We start from the raw sequence: 23,628 nt of genomic DNA, 5'->3' as shown, positions 1-23,628 counted from the left end.
TATACTACCCTTCAGCAACCTTTCAATTTCATGCAAACCCTTCCACCTGCTCCGAACGTGGTGAATCTGACACTATGGTGGTATTATTTGTTGTTATTGCAGTGTAACTCTTTTTTTTATAGATGAAATCTTTCATCTGTTGCTTATTAATTTTTCAAATACATACAGAATATATTTTTTTTCAGTTAGGAGAGAGTAGACCTTATTCTACTGTGGCTTTCACTGTCCAAGTGAGTAAAAAAAAATTTGTATGTCATTACCTCGTTTTATTTTTCATTGAAATAGAAAAAGCAAGGGGCTTCCAGATCACTCACTCATTTCCCCCACTTTCTTTCCCCCCTCTTTAGTCTCCAAGTGGTATGTTCAGCCCTAAGTATTTTTCCATGTTAAAATTTGAATAACTGTTCATGTCATATTGAAATGAGTGGGATTGAAGAAGGAACTTTAAGTTAAGCACATGCTTGAGCGGTCTTCTGCATAAGACCTGACAAGAAAAACCTATAAAGGCTGAAAATTCCAATCCTCTAAGACCTGTATGTCTTCCTGGTTTTGCCTAAATTTGCAAAGATGCTGATATTTTCTCATCTTCAGTGCATTGGTAGTTAAGATACTGCATGAGAATCAGGAGTGATGTGTAACCTCTAAAATAGGAGGACCATTATCCTTGTGAGTAGATCCTTAATGTTTCTTATATTGGACATCTCTGAAATGTTATATCTCCTCTGAAATATCGATTCATAAAACTACCTATATTGTCTTCCTTCACCTGATTAAAAGGAGTAGCTACAGATAAAAAACAATCTTAAGAATATTTAAAATAATACTTTTTTTCGGACTTTTTTGTTTCCCTAAATTAATCAGATACGTTTGTCTAAGGAGCAGAATGGTTAAAATGATTATACCCACCAGGTGGTGCTATTGCACAACATCATGAAAGTATACTTGCCGACATACCAAAATAGTTACGTTGAAAGGTTTTAAGTCAGATGCTTCCATAGACTTCCATAGGCTTGAAAATGTTGCCTTATTTTTGTCCAAAAGTCGGGGAACAAAAAGAAGTAATTAAAATATTCATGAATGCCTATAAGGGCGGAAAAAAAGTGAATGATTTTAGCAACATATTTTTACATGGGGTATAGGCAATTTTCTCTCTGTTCCAAAAGTTACTTGAATCTAAAGAATATAGTTAATGTTTGTCCTGGTTCCAGTTAGGACAGAGTTAAGTAGCTCCTAGTAGCTGGTAGGGTGCTATGTTTTGGATTAGGATGAGAAGAGCGCTGATAACATGCTGATGTTTTAATTGTTGCAGAGCAGTGTTTACACCAGGCCAAGGACTTTTCGGCTTCTTGCTCTGTCCTGCCAGCGAGCAGGCTGGGGGTGCAGCAGGAGCTGGGAGGGGACAGACCCAGGACAGCTGACCCAAACTGGCCAAAGGGGTATTCCATACCATCTGACCTCATGCTAAACAATATATAGGGGTGGCTGGCCGGGGTGGGGGGGCCCGGCTGCTCGGGAATAGGCTGGGCATCGGTCAGCGGGTGGTGAGCAATTGCATTGTGCATCACTTGTTTTCTTACACATTATTATTGTTAATACTATTACCATTATCACTATTATTATTATTATTGTTATTATTATTTTCCTGTCTTAATAAACTGTCTTTATCTCAACTCACAGGCTTCACTTTCCCGTTTCTCTCCCCCATCCCAGAGAGGGAGGGGGGAGGGTGAGCGAACGGCTGTGTGGTGTTTAGCTGCCAGCCGGGTTAAACCACAACAATGTTCTACCTCTCTATTGAAATAATTTAATTTCAGTGGAAATTGAGAGTCTTATCTGGATATTGGTCCTAGCTATTATCAAAGGCACATCACATCTTCAAGATAGCTGAATATGATGCAAATCCTCATGTGACTTACAGGACTAATTCATAGATACGTTATGTAAATTTAACTTCATCCTCTTATAGCTACAGTACATTTTAAAATATAAAAGTAGCGATTTTTAATTTATGTTCTAATTTCCTTGGTATGCTAGTTATGTTTTAAAATGCCTGCATACCCTAAAACAAAATAATCTTCTATATCAATTTCAAACAAAAGAAAGTTACTTAAAGAAAGGTTAAAAAAAAGATTAGAAATCTGTATTTCTGAGAAACACAGAATATATTCATTCTCCAGAATGTAATATTTGGATGCCAGACTTAAGAATATAGACCTTAATTCTGAAAATATTTATGTTAGACTAAACTTTAAATGATTAAATTTTCTCAACATTAGGCATATGAGTATTATTTTTTGTATTATGGGCAAAAATGTTAAATTACTCAAAGTCTCTGCATTATCTTGCTATGATACGTTTTTATTTCAACATAGTACATTCTGTATTCTTCTTTTGTGATTAAATCTTTTGTCTACTTAAGTTGAAAACCATTTTGAGGTATGGATGTGTATCTGCTTGGAGCTCAGTAATGCCAAGTAAGATGTCCTAATACTGAGGGCATTATTATAAAACAGGTAAGAGCAATAGTTTTTGAGAGCTACACCCATAAAGAGCATTGGAGCCATTCAATTTACTATAATGCCAATTCAGTGATGAAGTAACCAATATTTATGATTGCAATGACTGAAATAATGCTGCATTTAAACTTTCTTCATATAAAGACATTGATAATGCTATCAAATTATTAACTTTGCATATTTGTGCAAAATGGAAGCCCCATCTATGCTACCTGCTAAAAAAAAAAGCTTCTGTAGCATGGGCTTAGCTGAATGCAGGAAGGCTGACCTTGTCCAAACAGGGCTCTGTACACAACAGGAGAGCAGGTAACAGTTACAGTGGTTTCTGGAACTTTAATGTGCATGGGCTTGGTAGTATCTAGGATTTCTACAGGCTTTTGTTAGAAAAAAAAAAGTCTTTTGTCATTACTAGGATTGCTTGAATGAGGCTAGTGGGTCCACTCGTGGACCCACCCATCATTAAGGTACAAGGGAAGAAAGGTACAAATAGCCAAAAGCAGTCAAACCAGAGGAATGGGAGTTCAGAAAGCCTCACGGTGGCTAGATACAGAAGCGTCAAAAAACTTCAGCTGAAGTTCAGATCAATACTGATTATTCGTTTAATGTAAAAATTAACATATAAACTAGTAATTAGGATTGAAACTATCACATGATCAAACTTTGTGTTGTATTTTCCTGTCAACAGCTTTTAAAGCTGTGTTTTCTTTTCACCTTCCACTGACCTTGCACCCTTAGAAATCAAGAGAGAGATACTATATTTATGTGCACAAGGTTAACAATTGTACAGTCTTGTATTCAGTAGGAAGAGTATTCATGGACTTCAACTAACTAAAATGAAATAAAATTCTATAGATGACAAGTTACAGGTTAAATCTTCACTTCCTAACTTTTTCCTCAGCAGGGATTAACTAACATAAATTAAAAACTTGCATTTTCCCCTCTTGAAAACATCTGAAAATATTAATTTCCTGTTCTACAATTTCATCCATTATTTTAGACATTTTATTTGCCATGTTTTACTCTCTTAAGAAAGTCCTGCAATGTAAATATGTTTTTGTATAGCTGCCCTAATGGCTGGGATTAGTCAGGCTTTTTTAGAATACTGTTGCACACCTCTCCAAATTGTGTGCCTGGGTTAGAGGCAGAGGGAACCCAGTGCTCTGGGTTGTATCGGTAGTACCCTGACAGCTGCATAGGGCAAAATAAGAAATGACACATTTAAAAGACAGAGAAAACAGCAATAATAAAATAAAAATAATAAAAAAACCTCACCACCGAGGAAAGAGGGGGAAAAATAAGAAAGGTGGAAAAAGAAGAATGGCCTTCCTTTAGTCATCAGGAAGCAGAGGTCATACATTAAAAACCATCTGGTAAAAGTGTAAAATTAAATTTCTTCAAACAACCCAAATTCTCCTCTGGAATTAAATGTATACCAGAGTAAATTTAATATTTTAAATACAGCTGTTCCTCGGTGTTCTGTGCTAACCAAAGTGGTCTAATTTTTATAAAAGCATATTGTCTCATGCTCATTTCACTCAAAAGCGCCTTAGATTTGTATACGTGGTTGAGAATAAATACAGATATAATTTTAGAATCAACTGCAAACATTCTGCTTAAGATAAAATGTTAAGTCAGTAAAAGTAATGTTAGAGATTAGAAAGAAGACATGAATTTTGGCAACTGTTTCTTGAAACAAGAAAGATTAAAATATCTATTTAATATCGAATACACTAATAACAAGGATAATTTTGCTACTTCTTAAGCAATAGACATCTAGACTTTTATAGTGAGCAAATTTGCAATATATATTGTAAAAGATGAGTCAGAAATAGTGTTTCAAAGTACTTATATACTGTGATTATTGAATCAGATCCTTTCCTGTGAGGAAATCAGAAGACTGTAATAAGAAGTCATAGTTCAGTTCAATGTGTAGTCTAATGGTAAGAGACAGAGGTGCATATTGCTTGGAACCAAGCATGGCCCTATAAAACCAAACTTACAGTACAGTCTGACTGTAGAGAGCAGAGCTGAATTTAGTGAGTGCTATACAATACCTGAGGTGTGCTGGAGTAGCTGGCAGCTGGAATTAATCTACAGCACAAGCTGCTAGAGCATTACTGTTTGTTTTTGCTTTAGCTGCATACTCCATTTTGTATTGTATTTCACAACTGCTTGATAATACGCTGCCTGGACTGAGAGACATTAATCATAGTGTTGAGCCATTTTTGTAAACAAGGACCATAGCCTTTATTTAAAGGAGAGGAAAAGTAAGTGGCTGAGGGTGGGAAAGGAAATGGTAGCCTGCACTGAGATGGTATTCTGTATATGACCTAACTCCACCTTCAGTGCAATTTTACCTTATTACTGTATTTGTATGCATTCCTTCAAAAAATTCTTACCTCACCAGAAAACCCTGTGTTTTTGCAGTATTCCAGCTGGACTATAGCTCTTACTGAACAAAGTCATAATGCTTTTGCAGCATTACTACACCAAGTGGTCCTATAACTCATATTTGGAGTATGCCAAAGATCTGTAAGTTAACTGCTTGGCAAAACGTTTGACTGAAACTAGTGTCTTCATGGACATTTAAAAGTTCAGATTAAACTTTCCGCAGGGGCATATAAAGTTTAGGATAGAATTTTGAGTTAAAATCCAGTGAAAGCTCTCTTTTTCAGTCTGGGATGCTCACAGTCTAAATGGGAGTTTTAGCAGTTGTGCTGGTCCCATCTTTGACTTTTTAAAATACAAAATATATAATATGAAACAACTTCCATGAAACTCAGAAATGCAGAACAGAAGGATAATTTCCTATGCACTTTAATACTGAGCATTCCATGTACCAACTGCATTGCCTGAGCTGCTAGCTGATACGTAAGGTATTATGAAAAAAAAAATTATTATAGACTCCATAATAATGGCTACTAGTCATCATAACTTGGTTGTCTTAGCTAGAAAATAATATTTTATGCTGTTTTCTGGTTTGCTTCTAAGTGCAATGGAAATGTATTATTGTATAACACTGATTAGCACCTGTTTTAATTAACATCTAACAATAACCTGAAAATTATAGGTGTATGCACCTCTTTACTGAAGCATTTTCTTGCCTATACAGTTCCGTCACACATTACAAAACTACAGTAAGAGACTGAACAAACTGTCAGCCCATTTCTTCACACTTTAATTGTAATAAAATACAGACATGTGTATCTGTGAGCTCAGCTGACTGACATCTGCCACGTAGTTCATTTAACTCTGAGGAAAACGGTTTAATTACTTTTGTTTCTTTCCCATTCTTTGATTCTCAGTTTTACCAATTAGAGGAGGGTTGGAGGGTAAACCTTGTGTACATTTTGAAAACAGCAGTGAAAGGAGCTAAGCAAACTATATCAATCTTTTACTTAAATAGCTCCAGGATTAGTCATGGGCTCTGGTTATGTGAAAAAATATATATGAAAAGCAAGTGCCAAAATACATTAAAAAAAGCAAGGCGGCAACAAAAGTTCTGGCTGTTCTGGCTCATATGCATTTTCTGTCAGATCAACTTAATACATCAAAAGCAAAAAAATCTGAAATAGTACAACCATGGCTTTCCTTTTAACAAACATTTTGAAGGAGAATTAATTTAGCACATTATGTATAGATGCATTTTTCCACGACAGCAGTCTATATAGACCCTGTCACCCTAATACTTCCATCCTCTTAGCAAAGGAAAACATTTAAATGTCTGCAAACATGTCATTAGTTGGTTCTTTAGAAAATTGTTTAGAATTTTTCCAATTACCACAGTTCATAGTTCTGTCTACTGATTAACCATCAGTATAGTATTTTATCACAAGCTACTGCTGTCATATTGCTACTTCTTTATCAACTTATTTTGCTTTATCTCATTTTGCTGTTCTTGCAGGTACAAATACAGACTTAGAATACTAAAGAATGTGTTTCTTTACCTTCTCAAAGTGCACTTATTTTTTAATGTGTTGTAGATTTGTGTGAACTTTAGCATTTTTTTTTTTCCAGCACAGAACCTAAAACTGGATTGGGTGCCCCAGAAATGCTTTTATTAATGTTGTATTGGGAGTAGTCACTTTTCTTGTTGAACCTCTTCTCTTCACACATCTTAACTAAGATAGGGGCATTCTCTACCACAAATCCATACGATTCCTTAAAGTTTGCATTGAAGGCATTTACTAACTAGGCTTTTTTTTTCCACATATATGTAACAGCAGAGCAGCTGTGGCATAAATGTGAGAAGCAGTGATCTCCTGTACAGCTGCATTGGAAAGACATGTGCCTATCCATGCTCCTCCAGCAGAACAAGTCTGTAAGTGGTTTTCATGACTTAAATACTGAATTTTTCTTTTTTGCGTTCACTGCCCTGTATTTCTCTGTCTATTCTTGACACAGACCTATTTTATTTTTCTTTCCCTGTACATTTGCTATATCCTTTTTTTTTTTTTTTCTGGCAATGCTGCTTAGTGTAGGTGGTTCAAATCTTGAGAACAAATTTCTGATAGTGTAAAATATTAACTGAGGCCAAACTTGTGAGTTGCTTATGGTCACTCAAGGTTTTCTTGTTAGTTTTTTTGAAGACACTTACAAACTCGGGTCCTTAGTACTGAGCCTTCCTTCACATATGGGTGAAGGGGGACACACTGCAGCAAGGCAGCGCTTCGGTTCTCACTCCATGTGTAGAATGTTCTGGAAACCTGCACATACCTTGTTGGGCTATTTCCAGTCTAACCGAAGATATTGTGAAAATCACCCAAAAGAAGGCAGCCTCGGCGTGCCCAAAGGTGGCGGTGCCTGTGCTCTCCCTGCCCGCTCCAGCCAGCGGCCCGGCCCCTCCGCCCTTCCCTCTCACCTCCACCCGCCCGGCCCGGCCCTGCCCGGAGCCGCCTCAGCTCCTCCCGCTGACGGGGGAGAACAGCCCCGGCCGCCGGGTGGCCCCCAGCAGGCGGTACCTGGGCCCGGCGCTGGGCTGCAGCTGCAGAGGATTATTCTAGCCGCCCCTTTTCGTCCTGGCACCGTTTCCCGCAGCCTGAACAAAGTAGGAGCTGTTGCGCGTGGTTTTGTTTGTTTGTTTTTGTGTTGTTTTCCGCTGTTTGCGGTTTATAGGTATGCTTCGGGCGGCTCCGGCCTGAGGCAGGCCCGCACTCCCCTCACGGAGCCCAACAGCCGCCCGTGGGCGGGAAACGGCCGCGCGCGCCCGAGGCCGCCCCTCTCTCACCTGAGGGAGCGCCCCCGCAGGGCTCGGCCCGGCACGGCCCGGCCCGGCACGGCCCCGGCCCGGCACGGCCCCGGCCCCGGCCCCCTCCCCCGCGGGAGGAGGCGGGCGGTTGGCGCTCGGCTCCGGCGGCGAGCCCGGCGCAAAGTTGCTGGGGATCCCGATCGGAGGGCAGAGCTTCGGGACGGGTGAGGAGAGGCGGCGGCTCGGGGAGCCGGGATAGGGGGGGCGGCGGCACCGCGGATCTTCTCACGGGGCCGGCACCGCGTGGCGGGGACGAAAAGCGGGGCTCCTCCGCCGCGCCCCGTTCACCACCAGCGCTCCGGAGGCCGAGGGCGCCGAGCCCTGTCCGGGCGTAAGGGAAGAGCGGCGCGGCTCTCCCCGAGGGCCGGCGGGGAGGGCGCGGGGCGCCTCAGCGGGAGCCTTGCCCTCAGGTGGGCTGAGGGGGCGCTGAGGGGAGCTGGGGGCCGGGGGCCGCCCGCATTCCTCGGGGGATTCCTGGCATTCCTGAGCCGGGGTCACTCGCACTTCTTCGGCTCCCTTTTACGCCCCGAACGAGCGTATTTTTGGGAAAGGGTGTGTCCACGCCGTGTGTGTTCGGCTCCGTGGGAAAGGCTGCGAGTGGCGGTTCAGCCATCTCATTCTTCTTCCCAATTAACTTCACATCTGATACAACTTATGTCCCTCCCATGCGATGACAACTTTATGGGGAGATCAGTACTGCGATAAAACTTTTGTGGTGAATTTGGATTAGCATCTCCAGTTGATAAAAGAATAGTTGTACAGCTTTTATCTTTCTTCTGTTTTTCACTTTTGCATGTAAGCTTGCTTGAGTGTCGAGTTCTCGATTTTTTTTTTTCAAGGCAAAATATTTAAAAAAAAAAATCCCTGCATTACAGTTGGAATAATTATCAAGGTAGAAATAGTGGAAACCTCTCCTGGAAAGTGGTTTTATTTATCTGAACATCTGCTTGCATGCATTCATACAAGGTGAATCCTGTAGATGAATCAGAAGCCCCCTAGGATGTAGTGATTTGTGGTATCTGTACGGAAGATACTCATGTGAATTTGGGGGATTCAGTGTCTGATGCTTTTTGTGACAACAAATGGTGTCACATCTCACCGTTAAGGTTCACCTTATAAAGCTGGTTTTAACAGACCTTTAAAACTTCGATAAAAGTTTTATGAAAATGGCAAAAACAAAGCACTGATTACTTTTTTTAAGGTGCTTTATGAAAACTTGTTTTGCTAGCAATTATTTTGTCTAGAAATGCCATTATTTTCTTAAATTCTCTTTTTTTTCTCTCACTCAGAATAAATACTCTTATGCACACTGTGTACTAAACTAGGTGTGATTACTGTTGAGTAATATAAGGGTATACAATGTAGCTAATACAAATGTTTTTGCCTTTTTTTTTTTCTTTTACTGGAGTGTAAGTTAGAACTCAGGTTTTTCTTGTGAAAAGATTAGAAATGGAAAGAAAACTTGCATGTGGTATTTGGGTGTACCATTGGTAGTGTGGTAAGCAGAATGTTATACCAAGGGATTAAAAAAGTGTGTCATGTTATGAGTAGCAATTAAAATACTTTTTATTGCATATTATTATTTGCCTTAGAAATAGTCAGCTATACTTGCATCTATGATCTTCAGCAGAGTATAATATTATCTGTGTAGCTGTTCACAAGTTTTAAACAGAAAACTCAGTAATATTAGAAAACAATACTTCCACTTCTGATTTAAAATTGATGTAAGATAGTAAGATGGATTATCTTTCACGTAATAGAAGATAATCATTATTAGAAGATTTTTTCAGGTTAATATTGAGATTTCTTATAATCATCTGGTATTTGCATGTACATTTTTGACGTATAGAGGTGTTTTTCAAATGTATTAATCATTGATTAAAAAAAATATGTAGTTCATTTACATACACCTTAAGTTGCAGTTGACAACTATTTCTAAGCCCACTTCAGAGCAAATGCACACTGGAAAGGATTATTTTTTTGCTAATGTCCATTATATTATGAAAGTAATGAAAAAGCCGGGGTAATCATTGCTAATCTATGTGCTTACAGAATTTGTGGTGATATCTCAAACAGGCTGTTTTAGGCTGCCTGAATTGCCTTCAAGCAGACCAACTTAGTATAATTTCTGTTAATTGCATTATTTAGGTTCTCACTGTCACTGGTAAAATGTCTGAGAATGCACTTAGGTTTCCTCTGATGGGGTATACATAGTGGGTGTGGAATTTAATTTATGGTAAAAATGTTTTGTGATGCAGTGGTGGAGTGAGGTACTGAGGTAAAATTCCTGTACGGGGAATTTTACCTCAGTAAAAGGATGCCAAAGCAGAAACAAAGAATTTGTGACAATATTTTGTTTCTTTTGTATTGTGTAATAGGAAGTTGATCTTTCTGGCAGTATTGGTGAAACTGGTTTGTCTAGAGTGTGCAATGTCACCTGAAATGTGTAGGTGAAATGGTGTGACCTCAAACTTGAATTTTTAAATTGTTATGGAGCAATGTGAGGTGAACATACTTGCAGAGCTTTGTTGCAATGAATTTATTAAGCCTGGACTACAGTGGGCAGGCTATTAATTTAAAAATAGCTGCCTTAAGGATTTGGGGGCCTAATAATTCTGCTGATGTTAGAAATTAACCAAAAGTAGTCCACCATAGTTTCATTCTGCACCCTGGTGTTTTACCACTTCTGCTTTTTTAAAGACATAGTCGTAGTGATTTTGATGATGTTATTATCTGTCATTTTTACTATGTTGAAAGCTAAAATTGTGTGTTTTGTTGTCACGCATGCAAACCTGATTATGTCAAATGATGTTCAGCCTAGGGTAGTAAGACAGGTCTACGTGTCTTAATAGAAGGGGGTGTATTAGCAGTCTGGTCAAGATCACTGATGCTAGCAGGTTTCTGAAAAATGACAATGAACACTAAAGTTGTGGGGACATTTTTTCCCACCTCTGCACTATGTCTATGCTGAACAGCAGCAGAAATTACAGAGCTGCATACTGTCTTGGTGTTCAGGTAAAGCAGGCTTAATGATCAACTGTGTCTTGAATGGCCAGGATGGGGTGAAGGTACTGGAATTTCTAACAAACTGTGTACTGGGGAATATGGTGGTCTTGATGCATTCTCAGCTTAGGTTTGGCATTTCACGGGTGGTTTTTGCATGTCTTGAATGCTGTGTTGGTAGTTTGTGCTTTAAATTGCTTGAGGGAAAGTACTTTTTGTATTCATGGAGTGATTGTTTCAGGTGTGTTTATCTGGAAACATTAACACCTTTCAGAAACTGCTTTGACCTCGGTTCTCAGAGTTAGTTAAATCTAAATGGTAACATTTTTCAGTATATCTAAGTATGACAATTTAATGTTTAAGCCTGAAAAATTAACACGTTAGGAATATATGTGTTGTCGATCTAGTGAAGTGGTAGTCATGGAGTCACTACTGTTTGGGATTAGAGCTCAGTGTGTTTGCTGTGACCTTGAACCATCTCTGCCAACAGAGCTGGCAGCCTCCTTGAAGGAGTTTATCCAAGTGTAGCCTTAAATCCTTCTGGTTTATGTGAAACAGAATGAATGACAAAATCCACAGCCAACCATTTTAAGTACCTAGTGTAGTTTTTCTTTGTATGCCTTTAACTAAATTTTTCGCCAAGATGAACTATGCTTTTTAAATGAAATTAATCCATCTTTTTTATTTCCAAGATTCAGTAACCCCATTGTCAGTAACAGATCTAAAACGAAAGTTCTATAATAATTTTCTCAAGTTCCACTTTATTTTGTTAAAATCATAGAGCAATGAGGAATAGAGGTGATTGGAAAAATATTTTAGAAAGCACTTCCACTTAAAAAAAAAAAAAAAAAAAAGGCACAACAACGAAAAACAACTCAAACCACCAGCAAGACTGGTAAGACTGGAAGATGTCTCATTTATTACTGCCACTGCCCCTTCTTTGAGGGTCTCCGTGCTGTGAGGGGCCGGCACGCCAGGAGCGTTACCATTCAGATAGCCGCATGCCTCTCAGCAGTCTGAGCATAACAAGAGTTTGACTCCAGGCATCTGCAGAGCTTAATAACTCTTCAGTTATATGTAAATTACTTACACCATTTTGATGTAGCTAAAATGCCACTCTGGAAACTATGAATATACTACGGACAGGGGACTGGTTGGCTAGGCTGGCTTTGGTTATGCTTTCATATGTATGTGCGTGCACATGCCATTTTTGTGGGTGTGCACGTGTGCATAAGTAAAATGTCACAGACACTTGCAGATAGTGTATAAGCAATTCTATTGAAGGCTACCTCTAAGAGCTGTTGAAGTTCAGTGAGAGGGGAAAATGTGTTTTATTCATATAAAATCTCTCAGAAGTGGGTACTGATTTGTGATCTGTTTCAACAGAAAGCATAACATAAAAGTGGGTAAAATTTGAGCTTTGATATAGAGGTTATGTGAATCAAGCTCAGAATATTTTGTTAGGCCTTTAGAAGCTGTGAATGGGTTGGGGTTTGCCTTCATACAGTCCTTTGCAGACCATTATCTGTTTAGACTGGTGGAACAAATGTCTGTTATTTGCTCCCCTAATTGGTGCAACAGCAGCAGCCTTTATTTACAAGAACAATTGGTATGTAATGCTACCACTTTAACCCTCATAAAGAAGCAGGCCTACCTCTCATTCCCCCCCAGCTTCACATCCTCCAGTGGGAGGGTGAGAAGAGCGGAGGCTTGTGGGAGCTGGTTAAGCTTGAGCTCAGTGTAGGAGCACGGTCCGCACTGGGCAGCTCTGGCCGTGTAGACTCTGTAAGCCTCCGAAGTGATGTGGTCCTGGCGGAGCAGTCCAGCTCGCCGTGGAGCTCCCTAGTCCCTGCCTATGCCTCTGTGACCAAGCGTGATGATATCATCTTGTTGTCTTGTGGTGGCTGGGCTCAGCGCCCACAGTTCTGACTGTGTATTTAAATTCTAAAATGCATGGTTGAGTTAGTTGAAAGAAGCTAGATGGGTATGAAGCCAAGTGTTTAAAGAGTACAATGTAGTTAAGACAAAACTTAACAATAGAAATATGGGAGCCATAACCGGCTTGAATACACATGAAGCTGCGGCCCTGTGTTGGCTGGGTAAATCTGACTCCTAAAGTCTACTTTATATGTAGTTTTTGTACTTAAATGCTTATGAATATCTTCTTAGAGACGAACCTTTTTGTGTATGTCTTCATATAGGTTAGTTAGTGCATCTTGGTCTCTGCATGCAGTTTTACTAGTATTGTGCCTCCTTAATTTTATTTAGAAATAAGCTATGCTCTTGAAATCAAGGTTATGCTGGTTGCATTTGTCGTAGATCAGTTGTATTGCTGTAACTGTGATTTGTACAGTGAACATTACATTTTTTGTGTGAAAATACTGAAGGTGATCTTGTGATATGTGACATCTAAAGACAAGGAATAATTTTGGAGTAGGAGAACGCTTTTTTTAATGTAATATTAAAAATAATTTTATGTTCTTGAAGCACTAGCAAAACTTTTTAATTAAGGTTGCTCTCTTTCCATTTTTTTGAGGAATGCTTTCTAAAAGACACTTTCATTTTAACAGAGTTGAGATTTTTGCCTGAGACTGTACAAGCTATCAACAGGATACCCTCTTCTATTTAAACAATAATGGTGTCATTGGGATGTAATAAGATAATTTCCTTTGGAACAAAATACAAAGTTTCTAACACTGACAATTGGAGGAAAATGTAGTGAAACAACATAGAATCTCTTGTAGAGTGAGTCTAATCACATCAGATGTTTGGATACAAACCAGCTATTGTATTTGAAATCACAAACTGCTTTTAGAATCTGTAAGTATCCTTGTGTTACTCATCTGTTGTTTCTGTCAATTCTTCTATAGATACTCAATCTGATAAACTAGAAGAGACTATATAAAAGTTCAACTTTGACTTTATTTTTTTAACCTTTTCTTTTGCGAGTTTGTCATAAAAACAAGTAAAAATTGAGTGTAGTCATATCATGTGTATATAATTAACTCTGAGATAAGTATTCACAGGGTTTTGTTGTTTGCTTTCTCTCTGAATTTAAAGTTTATAAAAGTTAATTGTACTGCAGTGGTGTCAGGATACTTGGCAAGCTGATAACCCCAGTAGATTGGATTCACTGCTACTGGCAAAGAAGAGTTTGTACAGCTCTGTTAGCCTCTGTGGGACACAAAACACTATAGTGGTATAAATGCACTTAGGCCTATATAAAGCTTGTACAAACATAACTATTAAAAAACAAGTGTAATGCTCCATCTTCCTCCAGTGATTTTACTGAATACCATATTGTACATGACCTGGGACAAGCTGAGACAGCAGACATGAATTGATTTCTTGAAACCATATTTCAGATATAGGTTGTCTTCTGCATTAGTAGCGTTTTAATGTGTTTCTAGTTTCTGATTGATTGCTTAGGGTTTGGGAGAATCTAGAAACTTACTATCTCAGTAAAGAAAAATACAGCTTTTTAATTAATGATACAGAATTTGTATTGCAGTGGTAATACAGTTTATAATAGTGAAAACAGAGGAATTTGGAGTTCTGTTAGTATTTATTGTTATTAGAAGTCAAAGCCTTGATTTTTGTTATTCAGCAAGCGAGGTTTTCAGGTCATACCATATTTCTTTTGGGGATAAATCCTATGAAATTATAACTAACTGAATTCATACATAGCAGATTAAGAGATGGGATATATGCTATTTCCTTTTTTTCATTCAAACTTTGACAATTTATGAGACCTGAGGATCTGCCAAAATATCTGGTTGTTGACTCACAGCCACTGAAGCAGATTTTCCTTTTGAAAAAAAAATAAACAAAACCTGCTAGTTGTCACACAGTTCAAGCATTTAGCTGATCTGTCACATACTTTCAAAGGACTAACAATATGTTGTACATTTGAGACATTGAGACTTCCTCACACACAACATTTTTCAGCCAGAGGGAGTATGAACCAAGTGGTAAGCAAAGGAACAGTGGTGTTAGGCCCAGCCTTTGCTCTAACGGCTATTACTCATTTTTTTTTCTGTTCACAATCTTTCTTAAATACAGCTCTCTTCCGGTCCTTGAAGGGGTGGCTGTTAATATTCTGGTTTATTGGTTGAGCGTCTGAATTAATATTTGGGCAGAATTGTGAAACTGAAATCCCTATCTCTAAGGTAGCAGATCTTAGACTTACCAACGTACTACATTGCTTTCCAGGATAAATTTATAAAGTAATACTTGTAGTCCTTGCTAGCCTACCCGCAGCTGCTTGCTTCCACTAACAGCTGTGGAAGAAAAGTGTTATTTTGAGTTTTTCCTCCTGTAGGGAAGTCTGGCATGGCATCCCTAGGCTGCTGGCTAAAATCTGGACAGAGAATGATATTTTCCATGGAACAGAAATGAAAGTAATAGATTCAGAAACGTTGAAATCCACCCCCCACCCCCCCTAAAATGTATTGCTGTGATAGCATACTTCTTTCTGTCCCTCGCACTTCTCTGTGGCTCAGTTTTCCTGGCTGGACTGTAGGCACAAACCTATTTGTACCCTGGTGTGGAGGCTGGAATTATTACTTTCAAAGGGAGAGGTTTTGATGTTGTTTTTAAGGTCAGAAGTGTGCAAAGTATTTTGAATATTATCAGTTTGTCTCAGAACTGTGTTTTCACTATCTCGTTTTATAGTCCCAAATCTAGAACTTTCAGATTTCGCTTTTCTCCCTTCCACTCTCCTGTAAGGAGGAGACCAAGTAAACTCAGCTACACCAGTAATTTTCCTTATAGACTAAAAGGAACAGACTGCAGCCCAGGCCCATTTTCCTCTTGCAGAAAGTCTCAAATTATAGGCAGCATTGACAGTGATGTAGTTTTCCCCTCATGCTTGCAATGTGTGTTTATGAGATTGTGTTCCACCAAGTGTAAAAACATTACAGTTTTGATCTTTCCATGAATTATCCTGTCTGCTTCCTTTGCTGTACCTTCACAGTATGCAAGTTTTCCTTCCTCTTCTCTCCCCAAGTTATTTCCTGTCCTTTTTTCATAGCACTGTATTGACCAAACACCCACTTTGTCTTTGTCTGATGTTGATGGTGCTTTCTGAACTGTCAGCTGGAGAGCAAACTCAGTGTTATGTAAAGCTGGAGTACATATTTTACAGTTCCTTCCTGTCTTTTTGCTGTGCATGTGTGAAAAATATGAACTAAGCATCCATCAACTGTTACATCCCTCTTTTTTTTTTTATGGTTAGGGCTGTGTAAGTTCAAGTTTTTCAAAAGTCATTCTACAGCTTTAAGATTCTTTCTCATTCATCCAAGAGCAAGAATTAGTAAAAAGCCAAATAACTCAAGGGCAAGGGCATTTAGCTAAATTTATTCCTCTACAAAGAAGATAATGGTATGCCCTAATCCTCCTTTAATGAAAAATCTTTAGCTGATTCAGTTTTAGGAGCCTTGAGCTTATAATATTGGAGTTCGTGTATTTCTGTCATCAAGAGAGCCAGGGAGGAGCCCTAGTGCAATGGGAAAAGTGGAGAAGTGAGATCCCTTTTATTCTTCCATATTTCTTCACTGGATGTATGTAAAAGGAGCACACACATATTGTAACACAGTACCTGTGAAGGATCTGTGGCTCTTAGACAAGGGCAGGGAATGTATCTGGTGGTGGGACCAATAGTGGTGTGTGCTCACATGCCAGTCAGCATCCCTGGGTTATGTCCCAGGAGTCCCGTCTATCCAGCGCAGCGAGTCGGCTCACCTGCTGGAAGAAGAAAGTGAGAGGCGCTTTGTTGCGGATATGCTACAGGCATGCTTAGTAAGGAGGGTGTAGGAGACAGGAAACAGAAGAGCAGGCTTCATATGCAGAGCATGGCATTTAACAGGATTGGGAAACCACACTTTTGGATAAATTTGTCTTCTAGATTTTTCTAGAGAAGAGCTGAAATGGATGAGTGTGGACACATTTCCATGCCTTTGTGATGCAGTAATGTTAGGAAGGCTGCAGAGCTGCTGGAGGAAACAGCCATCTCTGGCACAGAAATATGTTTCTCAAAAGCACTCTTTTCGTGTTGGCAGGGAGAACAGTAGGGGTTCCAAATTACAGGGGTTTTATTTTGTAACATTGGTCTCAAATAACTCCTGGTAGCTAGCATTAAAATAGGTGGCATTAGCTGTGAAAGGACATGTTTTGGAGGCAGTATAAAAAACATTTTTGACAGTTAAATCTTTAGTGTTCCTCTCCTGTGGTACTTTGCAAAGTATTGTATCACTGAAGAACAAACTGCTACAGAAGAACATTCACAGTATTGGATTTTCAGACGTTAGGCCCTCTCCTGACAAGTTCTCTTTCCGAACAGCAAGGTTTCCATTTTTGGCAAAAATAAGTTGTTAAGAAAAATGAGACCATTTCTCAGAAATGATAAAATATGGGACTTTCGTACCAACGGAGACCAGTATTTAAAAAGATTGTTTAAAAGTCTTTACAAAGGCTTCTTTTAAAAAGAAATAATTAAAACTGAAAGGCCTGAACAGCTTTGAGTGCTACTTTTTTGTTTGTTTGTTTGCAGAAGCGTTAAGCTTGAGCTGCACCAAGGCCATGTTGTTGCCAGAATAGGTGATCTCATTATTCCCTCACTTGCTGATCTGATAGAAAACTGCCTTTTTTCTTTCCAGATCAGTAAAGCTGGTCTGGGTCACTGTGCAGCTGCATGGTTGTTGGCTTTGTCATAAAAAGAATGGGGTTTGTACAGCTGAGATAACGGGATGCCAGAACAGCAGCTCTTATGGGGTAGAGTGTCGTGGCCTGTGTTGTTCTAAGCCAGCTGCTAAAACGCAATGTTGGAATGAAGTAAGCATCCTTCACAGCAATGTGTTCTGAACTTTTCATGGAGATACTTGATTGAAAATGACTCTTCTGCTGAAATCTGAAATAAAGGTAATTACCTGGGAAATACAGTGAATCCTCTCTGACACGTGTAAAGCATAATGCATGGAGCAGATTTGCTTTGCTTGTGTCTGTGATTCCTGGATCTTTAATTCTCTGTTCCTTTGGACTTGCTTGAGATGCAAATGGCTTTATTGAGCTTGTTGATCAATAAATCCAGCTGCCTAAGTATATATGATGTAACTGGAGAAAATTAGACTTTCTTTTCTGGAGTGTTTGCAAGTTTTCAGGTAAAACTTTGTTGCTCAATAGTTTGACTTGGTGTGAGCAGCACATAAAATTACCAGGCAGATGTAAATATATTTTCATTGTTCTGAACTGCAACTTTTCATCTCTGAAAGATATTGGTGGTTGTATGTCCTTGACTATATTCTCTGTCGTTTTAGCAAGTGGAATATTTTCAGAATAAAATAATTTCTTGAAGTAGTTATTTCATATTTCCTGATTAATTTGTAGATGCTGTTGTGACATACAGGAGATAAGAACTGATTCTGTAAAATAATAATATGACAGCGTCCTACTGAATTAACAACTTATGCATAATCATTAATTCTGTTTTCCAGAAAGAAAAAAAGTCTCTCATTTCGTATTCTTTTTTAAAAATCCTTTGATACTGAAAATAATTACTAACAAAATTATATAATACAAAATCGAAAGTATTAGTGTGGCAGAAAACCTGGACTCAAAATTTATGTCTCCGTCAATAATAATAAAAAACCACTTTGTTTTCGATAAGTAGTTGGAATGAAATAACAAGCAACCACACAAATAGGAAAAATCTCTTCTTAAGTACCGTTAAAATATCTAACCTCTTTTTATAAGCTTAAGAGTAAACAGACTGTTCTGTCAGAACATTTGAGAGCTTTGGCAACCTTAAAGAAGATTAAAACTAGACAGTTTTAGCTGTCAGTGCCCCCAGTGGCCCGCCACTCCCCTCTATCACGTCAGAATTTGTTTCGTTTGTAGTACAGAAAACAAGGCTGATTTGCATTTACCTAGTGTGCCAAGCTGCACATTTTCATGGCTGAGGTGTGCACACAAATGGTTCAGGAGTTCCTGTTTGGGAGATGATGACGTCCATCAGAGGAGTGGGGTAGACAGATGGGGGTGGAGTCACAGCGTCAGTCCTCTCATCCTAATCTATTGCTGTAAGCCTGCCAAAGTCTGGGATGCCAACTATGTAATGTGTGCGTAAAAATGACTGTGACTATAATTACACAATTAACATCATTAGAGGTTTTAAGTTTTCTTTGGAAAGGGTGTGTATTAGTAAACATGCTAGACTTTTTTAATTAAAAAAAAAGTTTACAATATTGGAAAAAAAACTGTTTTCACGTATTGTAAAATAACATCTTTTATATTAGGTAGTTCATTCACTGGTTGGACATTAATAAAACAGGAACTCTTAAGTAAAGCCTTCAGATACTTGAATGACTGGGCCAGCTGTCTTATTTTCTTGTATACATGTTTTTCAGTTATGAAAAAATGTTTTATTTAAAAATGTTTTAAAACTTTGTTTTCTGAAAGGTTTTATCATTTTATGTAATAAAATGAAGTATTTTAATCCTCACAAACAAGACAAATGCACTTATTTCTTTGTAGTCTTTAAGAGACAAAAAATACTACTGGTTACTTTTAACTAGATTGTTAACCTAACTACTGTTTCCGCTATTTGCCCGAGGGATGGGGCATCCACAGCTTCCCTGGGTAACCTGTTCCAGTGCCTCACTGCCCTCTGAGTGAAGAATTTCTTCCTTATTTAGTCTAAACTTAGTCATTTAGTTTAGAAACCCCTTGCCCTGTGTCACTATACTCCCTGATAAAGTCTCTCCCCAAAGAGACTTTCTATATAAGAATGGAAAGCATAAAAGCTTCAAAATGCTAACTTTATTTGAAAACAACTTTTGAACTTTAAAAAATACTTTTTTTTTTGTTGCCTTGAGCAAACAAAGAACAATTTTGAGGCATTGATAAATGTAGCTAGATCTTAACAGGTTAAAGAACAGAGTGGAGAACCTGGTTTCATTTCCAATCTCCAGTTACCATTTATTAGATCAGCATAGCCTGGTTCCTTTATAGTGTATACACTGAGTTGCTGATCTGTATTGTCCTGTTTCTTTTTTCCTCCATTGTTTTCGTAGCTAGTATCAGTGCAGCTCAGTAGCTGATTTCAGTGCTCTGGTCAAAAACCCACCAAATCAATGGAGATCACTTCATTGACTTCTGTGTGTTTAGAATAAGCTCTTGCTATTTTTACTTTGTCATTTTGTCTCTGCTTCTACACAGAAACAGTGTAATTAATGTGAGCTGTTACAAGTAATCATAAAGGAAGGTCAAATAATATGGAAAAATACGAAGAACAGAAGCCCAAGATAATGAAATGTATTAGTACTTGTGGTTCCCTTTCTGTGTTCTTCCTCCTTCATTTTTCCACTTCTTGTAGTCTTCGCTGGCTCATCTTTGCTTTTCTCTTCATCATGTTTCTCTTCTTACTCCAAGAAGTCTTAGAGATCAAATTTGTAGTGTCAATTTATTTCCCTTTACTAAGTGATCTTAGCCCCTGTGATAACAAGCTCACTAAATCTTTTTGTATCGAAGAAAAACTTCAACAGTGAGAATGCTTTTTATTTCCTGCATCAAAATAATCAATGATTATGTAGCATTATATTTAGAGAAGCATATTTCATCGTACTTTCAGATGAAGTGAGCCTGCTGTTGAGGAAGAGCTGGAGTTGTTTTTATTGGGAGAAGAAAAGGTTTTTGAGGGGAAGAAAGAAGAAATGGTTAGAAACTAGCATACTACTAATATTCAACCAAACTTTCTAATTCACTCTCAGGAAAAACAAAAAAATCTGCTGTTGTTTAGAATATCTGAGGGAGATGATTCACACTCAGATGCATAGGTGAGTGAAACTTGCTGCAGAGGCTTGTTCTTTTTTCAATGAGACATCCTGTTGTTTCAGTTTCCCTTTGATTATTATTCATTGTCATTTAGTAATCTTGGTTTTGTCAAGCTTCAGTGATTACTCAACTCTCCAGCTCAGTTCAAAAGTTTATTCCTTTCAGGTTTTGCATCAGTCTGACAGAGTCTGGAGTTCCATTCTTCTAAAGACACAGCTCTTACTGTGTCTGCATTGCCTCTGCTACTGGTAACTACTGAAACACTCGTAATGCACAACAGACAGTGAAGTAAAAATACCCACAAAAGCAACTCTTACAGAAAGGAAGAATGGAGTTTAGTATTAAAAGTGCAGGTAACATTTAATTTTATCGTTTTCTAGAACTGAAACAGTTTTGGCACATGTGGCCTGGACTTCATATTCCTGTTGCTCCTGAAAAAAATGTACTACCAACCTTGGAAATACAAGCATTATTTTTCCATTTTTGTTGCATAGCAAAGTATCTATTTTAAAATATCAGCTTGTTCTCTGAAACAAGCCCACAGCTAGAAGACTGTTAAATTATTTGTAGCAGAATTTACAGTTATGGATGACCGAGAGACAGATGAAAAAGTTTTTATTTTCAAATGTCTTTAGAAGCAAATTATATTTTTTACTGTGAAATGGGATAGAGTGACATAAAGTTGCCATGGGGTGACAAAGTTAGGGGAAACAGTGACCTTTCCACTTCTGAAAACAACTGTTGAAAGCAAAGTACAAAGTACATACAAATGGAACTCTAAGGCATGAGGATATTGACTTCTCTTGCAGTGCTTTAGGTACATAAAACTCACAACCTAAAACTGCCTGCTTGTGTTTTGCTTTCCTGGGATTATGTTTACATATTCATATGGCTGATACTAACTTTTGGCTACAAAATCAACATTGGCTTGTGAAGGGTACAATCTTTCAGTACATATAATGGCAATACCCAAAATAAAAGCTGTCTTGACTCAAAAAAAAAAATTGCAGTAGGATTGGTTATGTGTGAAGTCATTTGATTCCAAAGCAACCAGCACCAACTCTGCAAAGGTAATCTTAACTGTTGTTATTTCATAACATTTACATTCATAAAATAACATTATCTTTCACCCAGAACTGGTCAGTCAGTTGTCTGTTTAACAATGTGTATGCTTTGGGCCTTGTATGGCTTGTAGATTGATTTATTGCACATTACTGTTAGTCTTCAGAGTTGTATTGAATGTCTGATTAAAGTAATTAATGAAATAATCTAAAGTATTTAAAACAATTGATTTTGGTAACTTTTTTTCTATTCAGCTGCAATCCTCAGACAATCATGGAGCCGTATTTTCCTGGTTTTAAGCACATGCAGCAGGACTATGAAGTTACTCTTGAACTTGCAAGTGAGGAGACTCAGAAAAATAGGAATGCACAGAATTCTAAGACGGGATCTTATGGTGTCAGTATTAGAGTTCAAGGAATTGACGGACATCCTTACATAGTACTAAACAATACAGAAGGATGTTTGTCAGAAAATCCTCCTCCTGGAAAAGATCAGAAGGTCATTTCTCAGACTGCAAGCAAGCCATCCACAGAATCCAATACTGCTTTTAAATTGGAGAACAGAAACAGTGAAAACACACAGTTCCCTGGAACACAGCTTGTTCAACCCTGTATGTTTAAAAGCCTCAAGATAACCAATCTGGATGAAAAGGAAAATGGAATATCAGATTTTAGAGATGGATTGCCAAAATCCTCCAATTTGTTGAACTTTCAAAGACATCCTGAGCTTTTACAGCCTTATGATCCTGAGAAGAATAAGTTGAGCTTGGATAGTTACCAGTCTTCCATGTGCAGTAAATCTACATCTTTTAAAAAAGAAGATAAAAGTGAAGCAAAGCCTTGGATTTCCTCATCTAAAGTAGTGTCCCTACAGAAAACAAATACATGTCTTGCAGAGTCAGCCACAGCAAATTCCAAAAAGGTACGTTTAAACAGGGCGGTAGACATAGAAGACCAAAATAAGCAGGTGTTGGATTGTCCCAGTAGCACTATCAGCCAAAGTGAAGTGCATGTTTCAGAATTGTTTTCATCTACAGGAGGATCGCCATGTGCTAGTCCTATTGCTTATCTGGAAACTAGAAAACCTAGACCAGATGTTCTTCCCTACCGCAGACAAGATTCAGCTGGGCCAGTGTTAGATGACTCACGAAGATCATCATCCTCATCAGCTACTCCCACTTCTGCAAATTCCTTGTACAGATTTTTACTTGATGACCAAGAGTATGCAATCTATGCAGACAACGTTAATCGGCATGAAAACAGAAGATACATCCCATTTTTACCTGGAACTGGTCGTGATATTGATACCGGTTCCCTTCCAGGAGTAGATCAGCTAATTGAGAAGTTTGATAAGAAAGTTGATCCTCACAGAAGAGGTAGGTCAGGAAAAAGGAATAGAATTCATCCAGATGATCGTAAAAGATCAAGAAGTGTTGACAGTGCCTTGCCATTAGGGTTTGATATAAATTCAAATAATTTAGGTGAATTCAGTAAAAGCTTGGGTAAGTCAGCTGAGCACTTACTAAGACCATCTAAAGTTTGCCTCCACAAGCAGTTATCCAGAGAGCAAAAGCCACCTTCCAAAGACATGAAAATTTCTGCTCGAAGTATTGGAAAACTGCAAATGCCTGATAAAGACTCTCAGAACAGTCATTTCAGTTCTTTGCAGTATCATAAACAAAATGGAGCTAATACTGAGAGCTTCATGTTTAGGTCATCCACACTCCCAGGACAGAATAAGAGAGATGAAGTTAAAACAGTAACTTCTACTCTGTTGTTGCCAAACCGAATCAGAATTCCGTCAGATTCAGGAGCCAAGAAGATTTCTGTAAAAACATTTTCTTCCGTCCCTAATACACAGGTAATTTTGAATTTACTCTTTAAGTTATGTTTTGTATTGTAGCATAATAAAATTCCTGTATCATTAGATGCATATGTTTCTGTTGTTCATTAGAACAAAATCCAATCATGT

At 38.3% G+C, this 23,628-nt stretch overlaps 1 protein-coding gene and 1 long non-coding RNA gene across 19 annotated transcripts in view; one reads left to right on the top strand and one right to left on the bottom strand.

The window, feature by feature from the left end:
* LOC310905204 overlaps window positions 1–7,800 on the bottom strand; it is a 40,005-nt gene extending 32,205 nt beyond the window's left edge. For 4 of the 5 annotated variants that reach the window (XR_014588854.1, XR_014588855.1, XR_014588856.1 and 1 more), the window contains exons 1-2: window positions 7,478–7,623; window positions 955–1,081 (exon numbers count right to left, since the gene is read on the bottom strand). This is a non-coding gene — a long non-coding RNA (uncharacterized lncRNA). Of the gene's footprint in view, window positions 1–954; window positions 1,082–7,477; window positions 7,624–7,743 lie in introns of those variants that run through there. The other variant, XR_014588853.1, reaches the window with a different exon arrangement.
* CGNL1 (cingulin like 1) overlaps window positions 1–23,628 on the top strand; it is a 67,265-nt gene that overhangs the window by 5,452 nt on the left and 38,185 nt on the right. For 5 of the 14 annotated variants that reach the window (XR_014588843.1, XM_083851088.1, XM_083851083.1 and 2 more), the window contains exon 2: window positions 21,912–23,517. Coding sequence is in view for 13 of the 14 variants with exons in the window: in XM_083851088.1 (XP_083707214.1) it covers window positions 21,912–23,517 (1,606 nt within the window). In the remaining variant the exon portion in view is untranslated. Of the gene's footprint in view, window positions 1–6,739; window positions 6,838–7,404; window positions 7,564–7,793; window positions 7,929–20,392; window positions 20,598–20,760; window positions 20,949–21,911; window positions 23,518–23,628 lie in introns of those variants that run through there. The other 9 variants (XM_083851089.1, XM_083851087.1, XM_083851092.1 and 6 more) reach the window with 9 other exon arrangements.

Source organism: Anser anser (assembly GCF_964211835.1).
Source record: "Anser anser genome assembly, chromosome: 10".
Classification (NCBI taxonomy): domain Eukaryota; kingdom Metazoa; phylum Chordata; class Aves; order Anseriformes; family Anatidae; genus Anser; species Anser anser.
The sequence above is the reverse complement of the archived record's forward strand: the minus strand, read 5'-3'. Positions and strand labels throughout refer to the sequence as shown.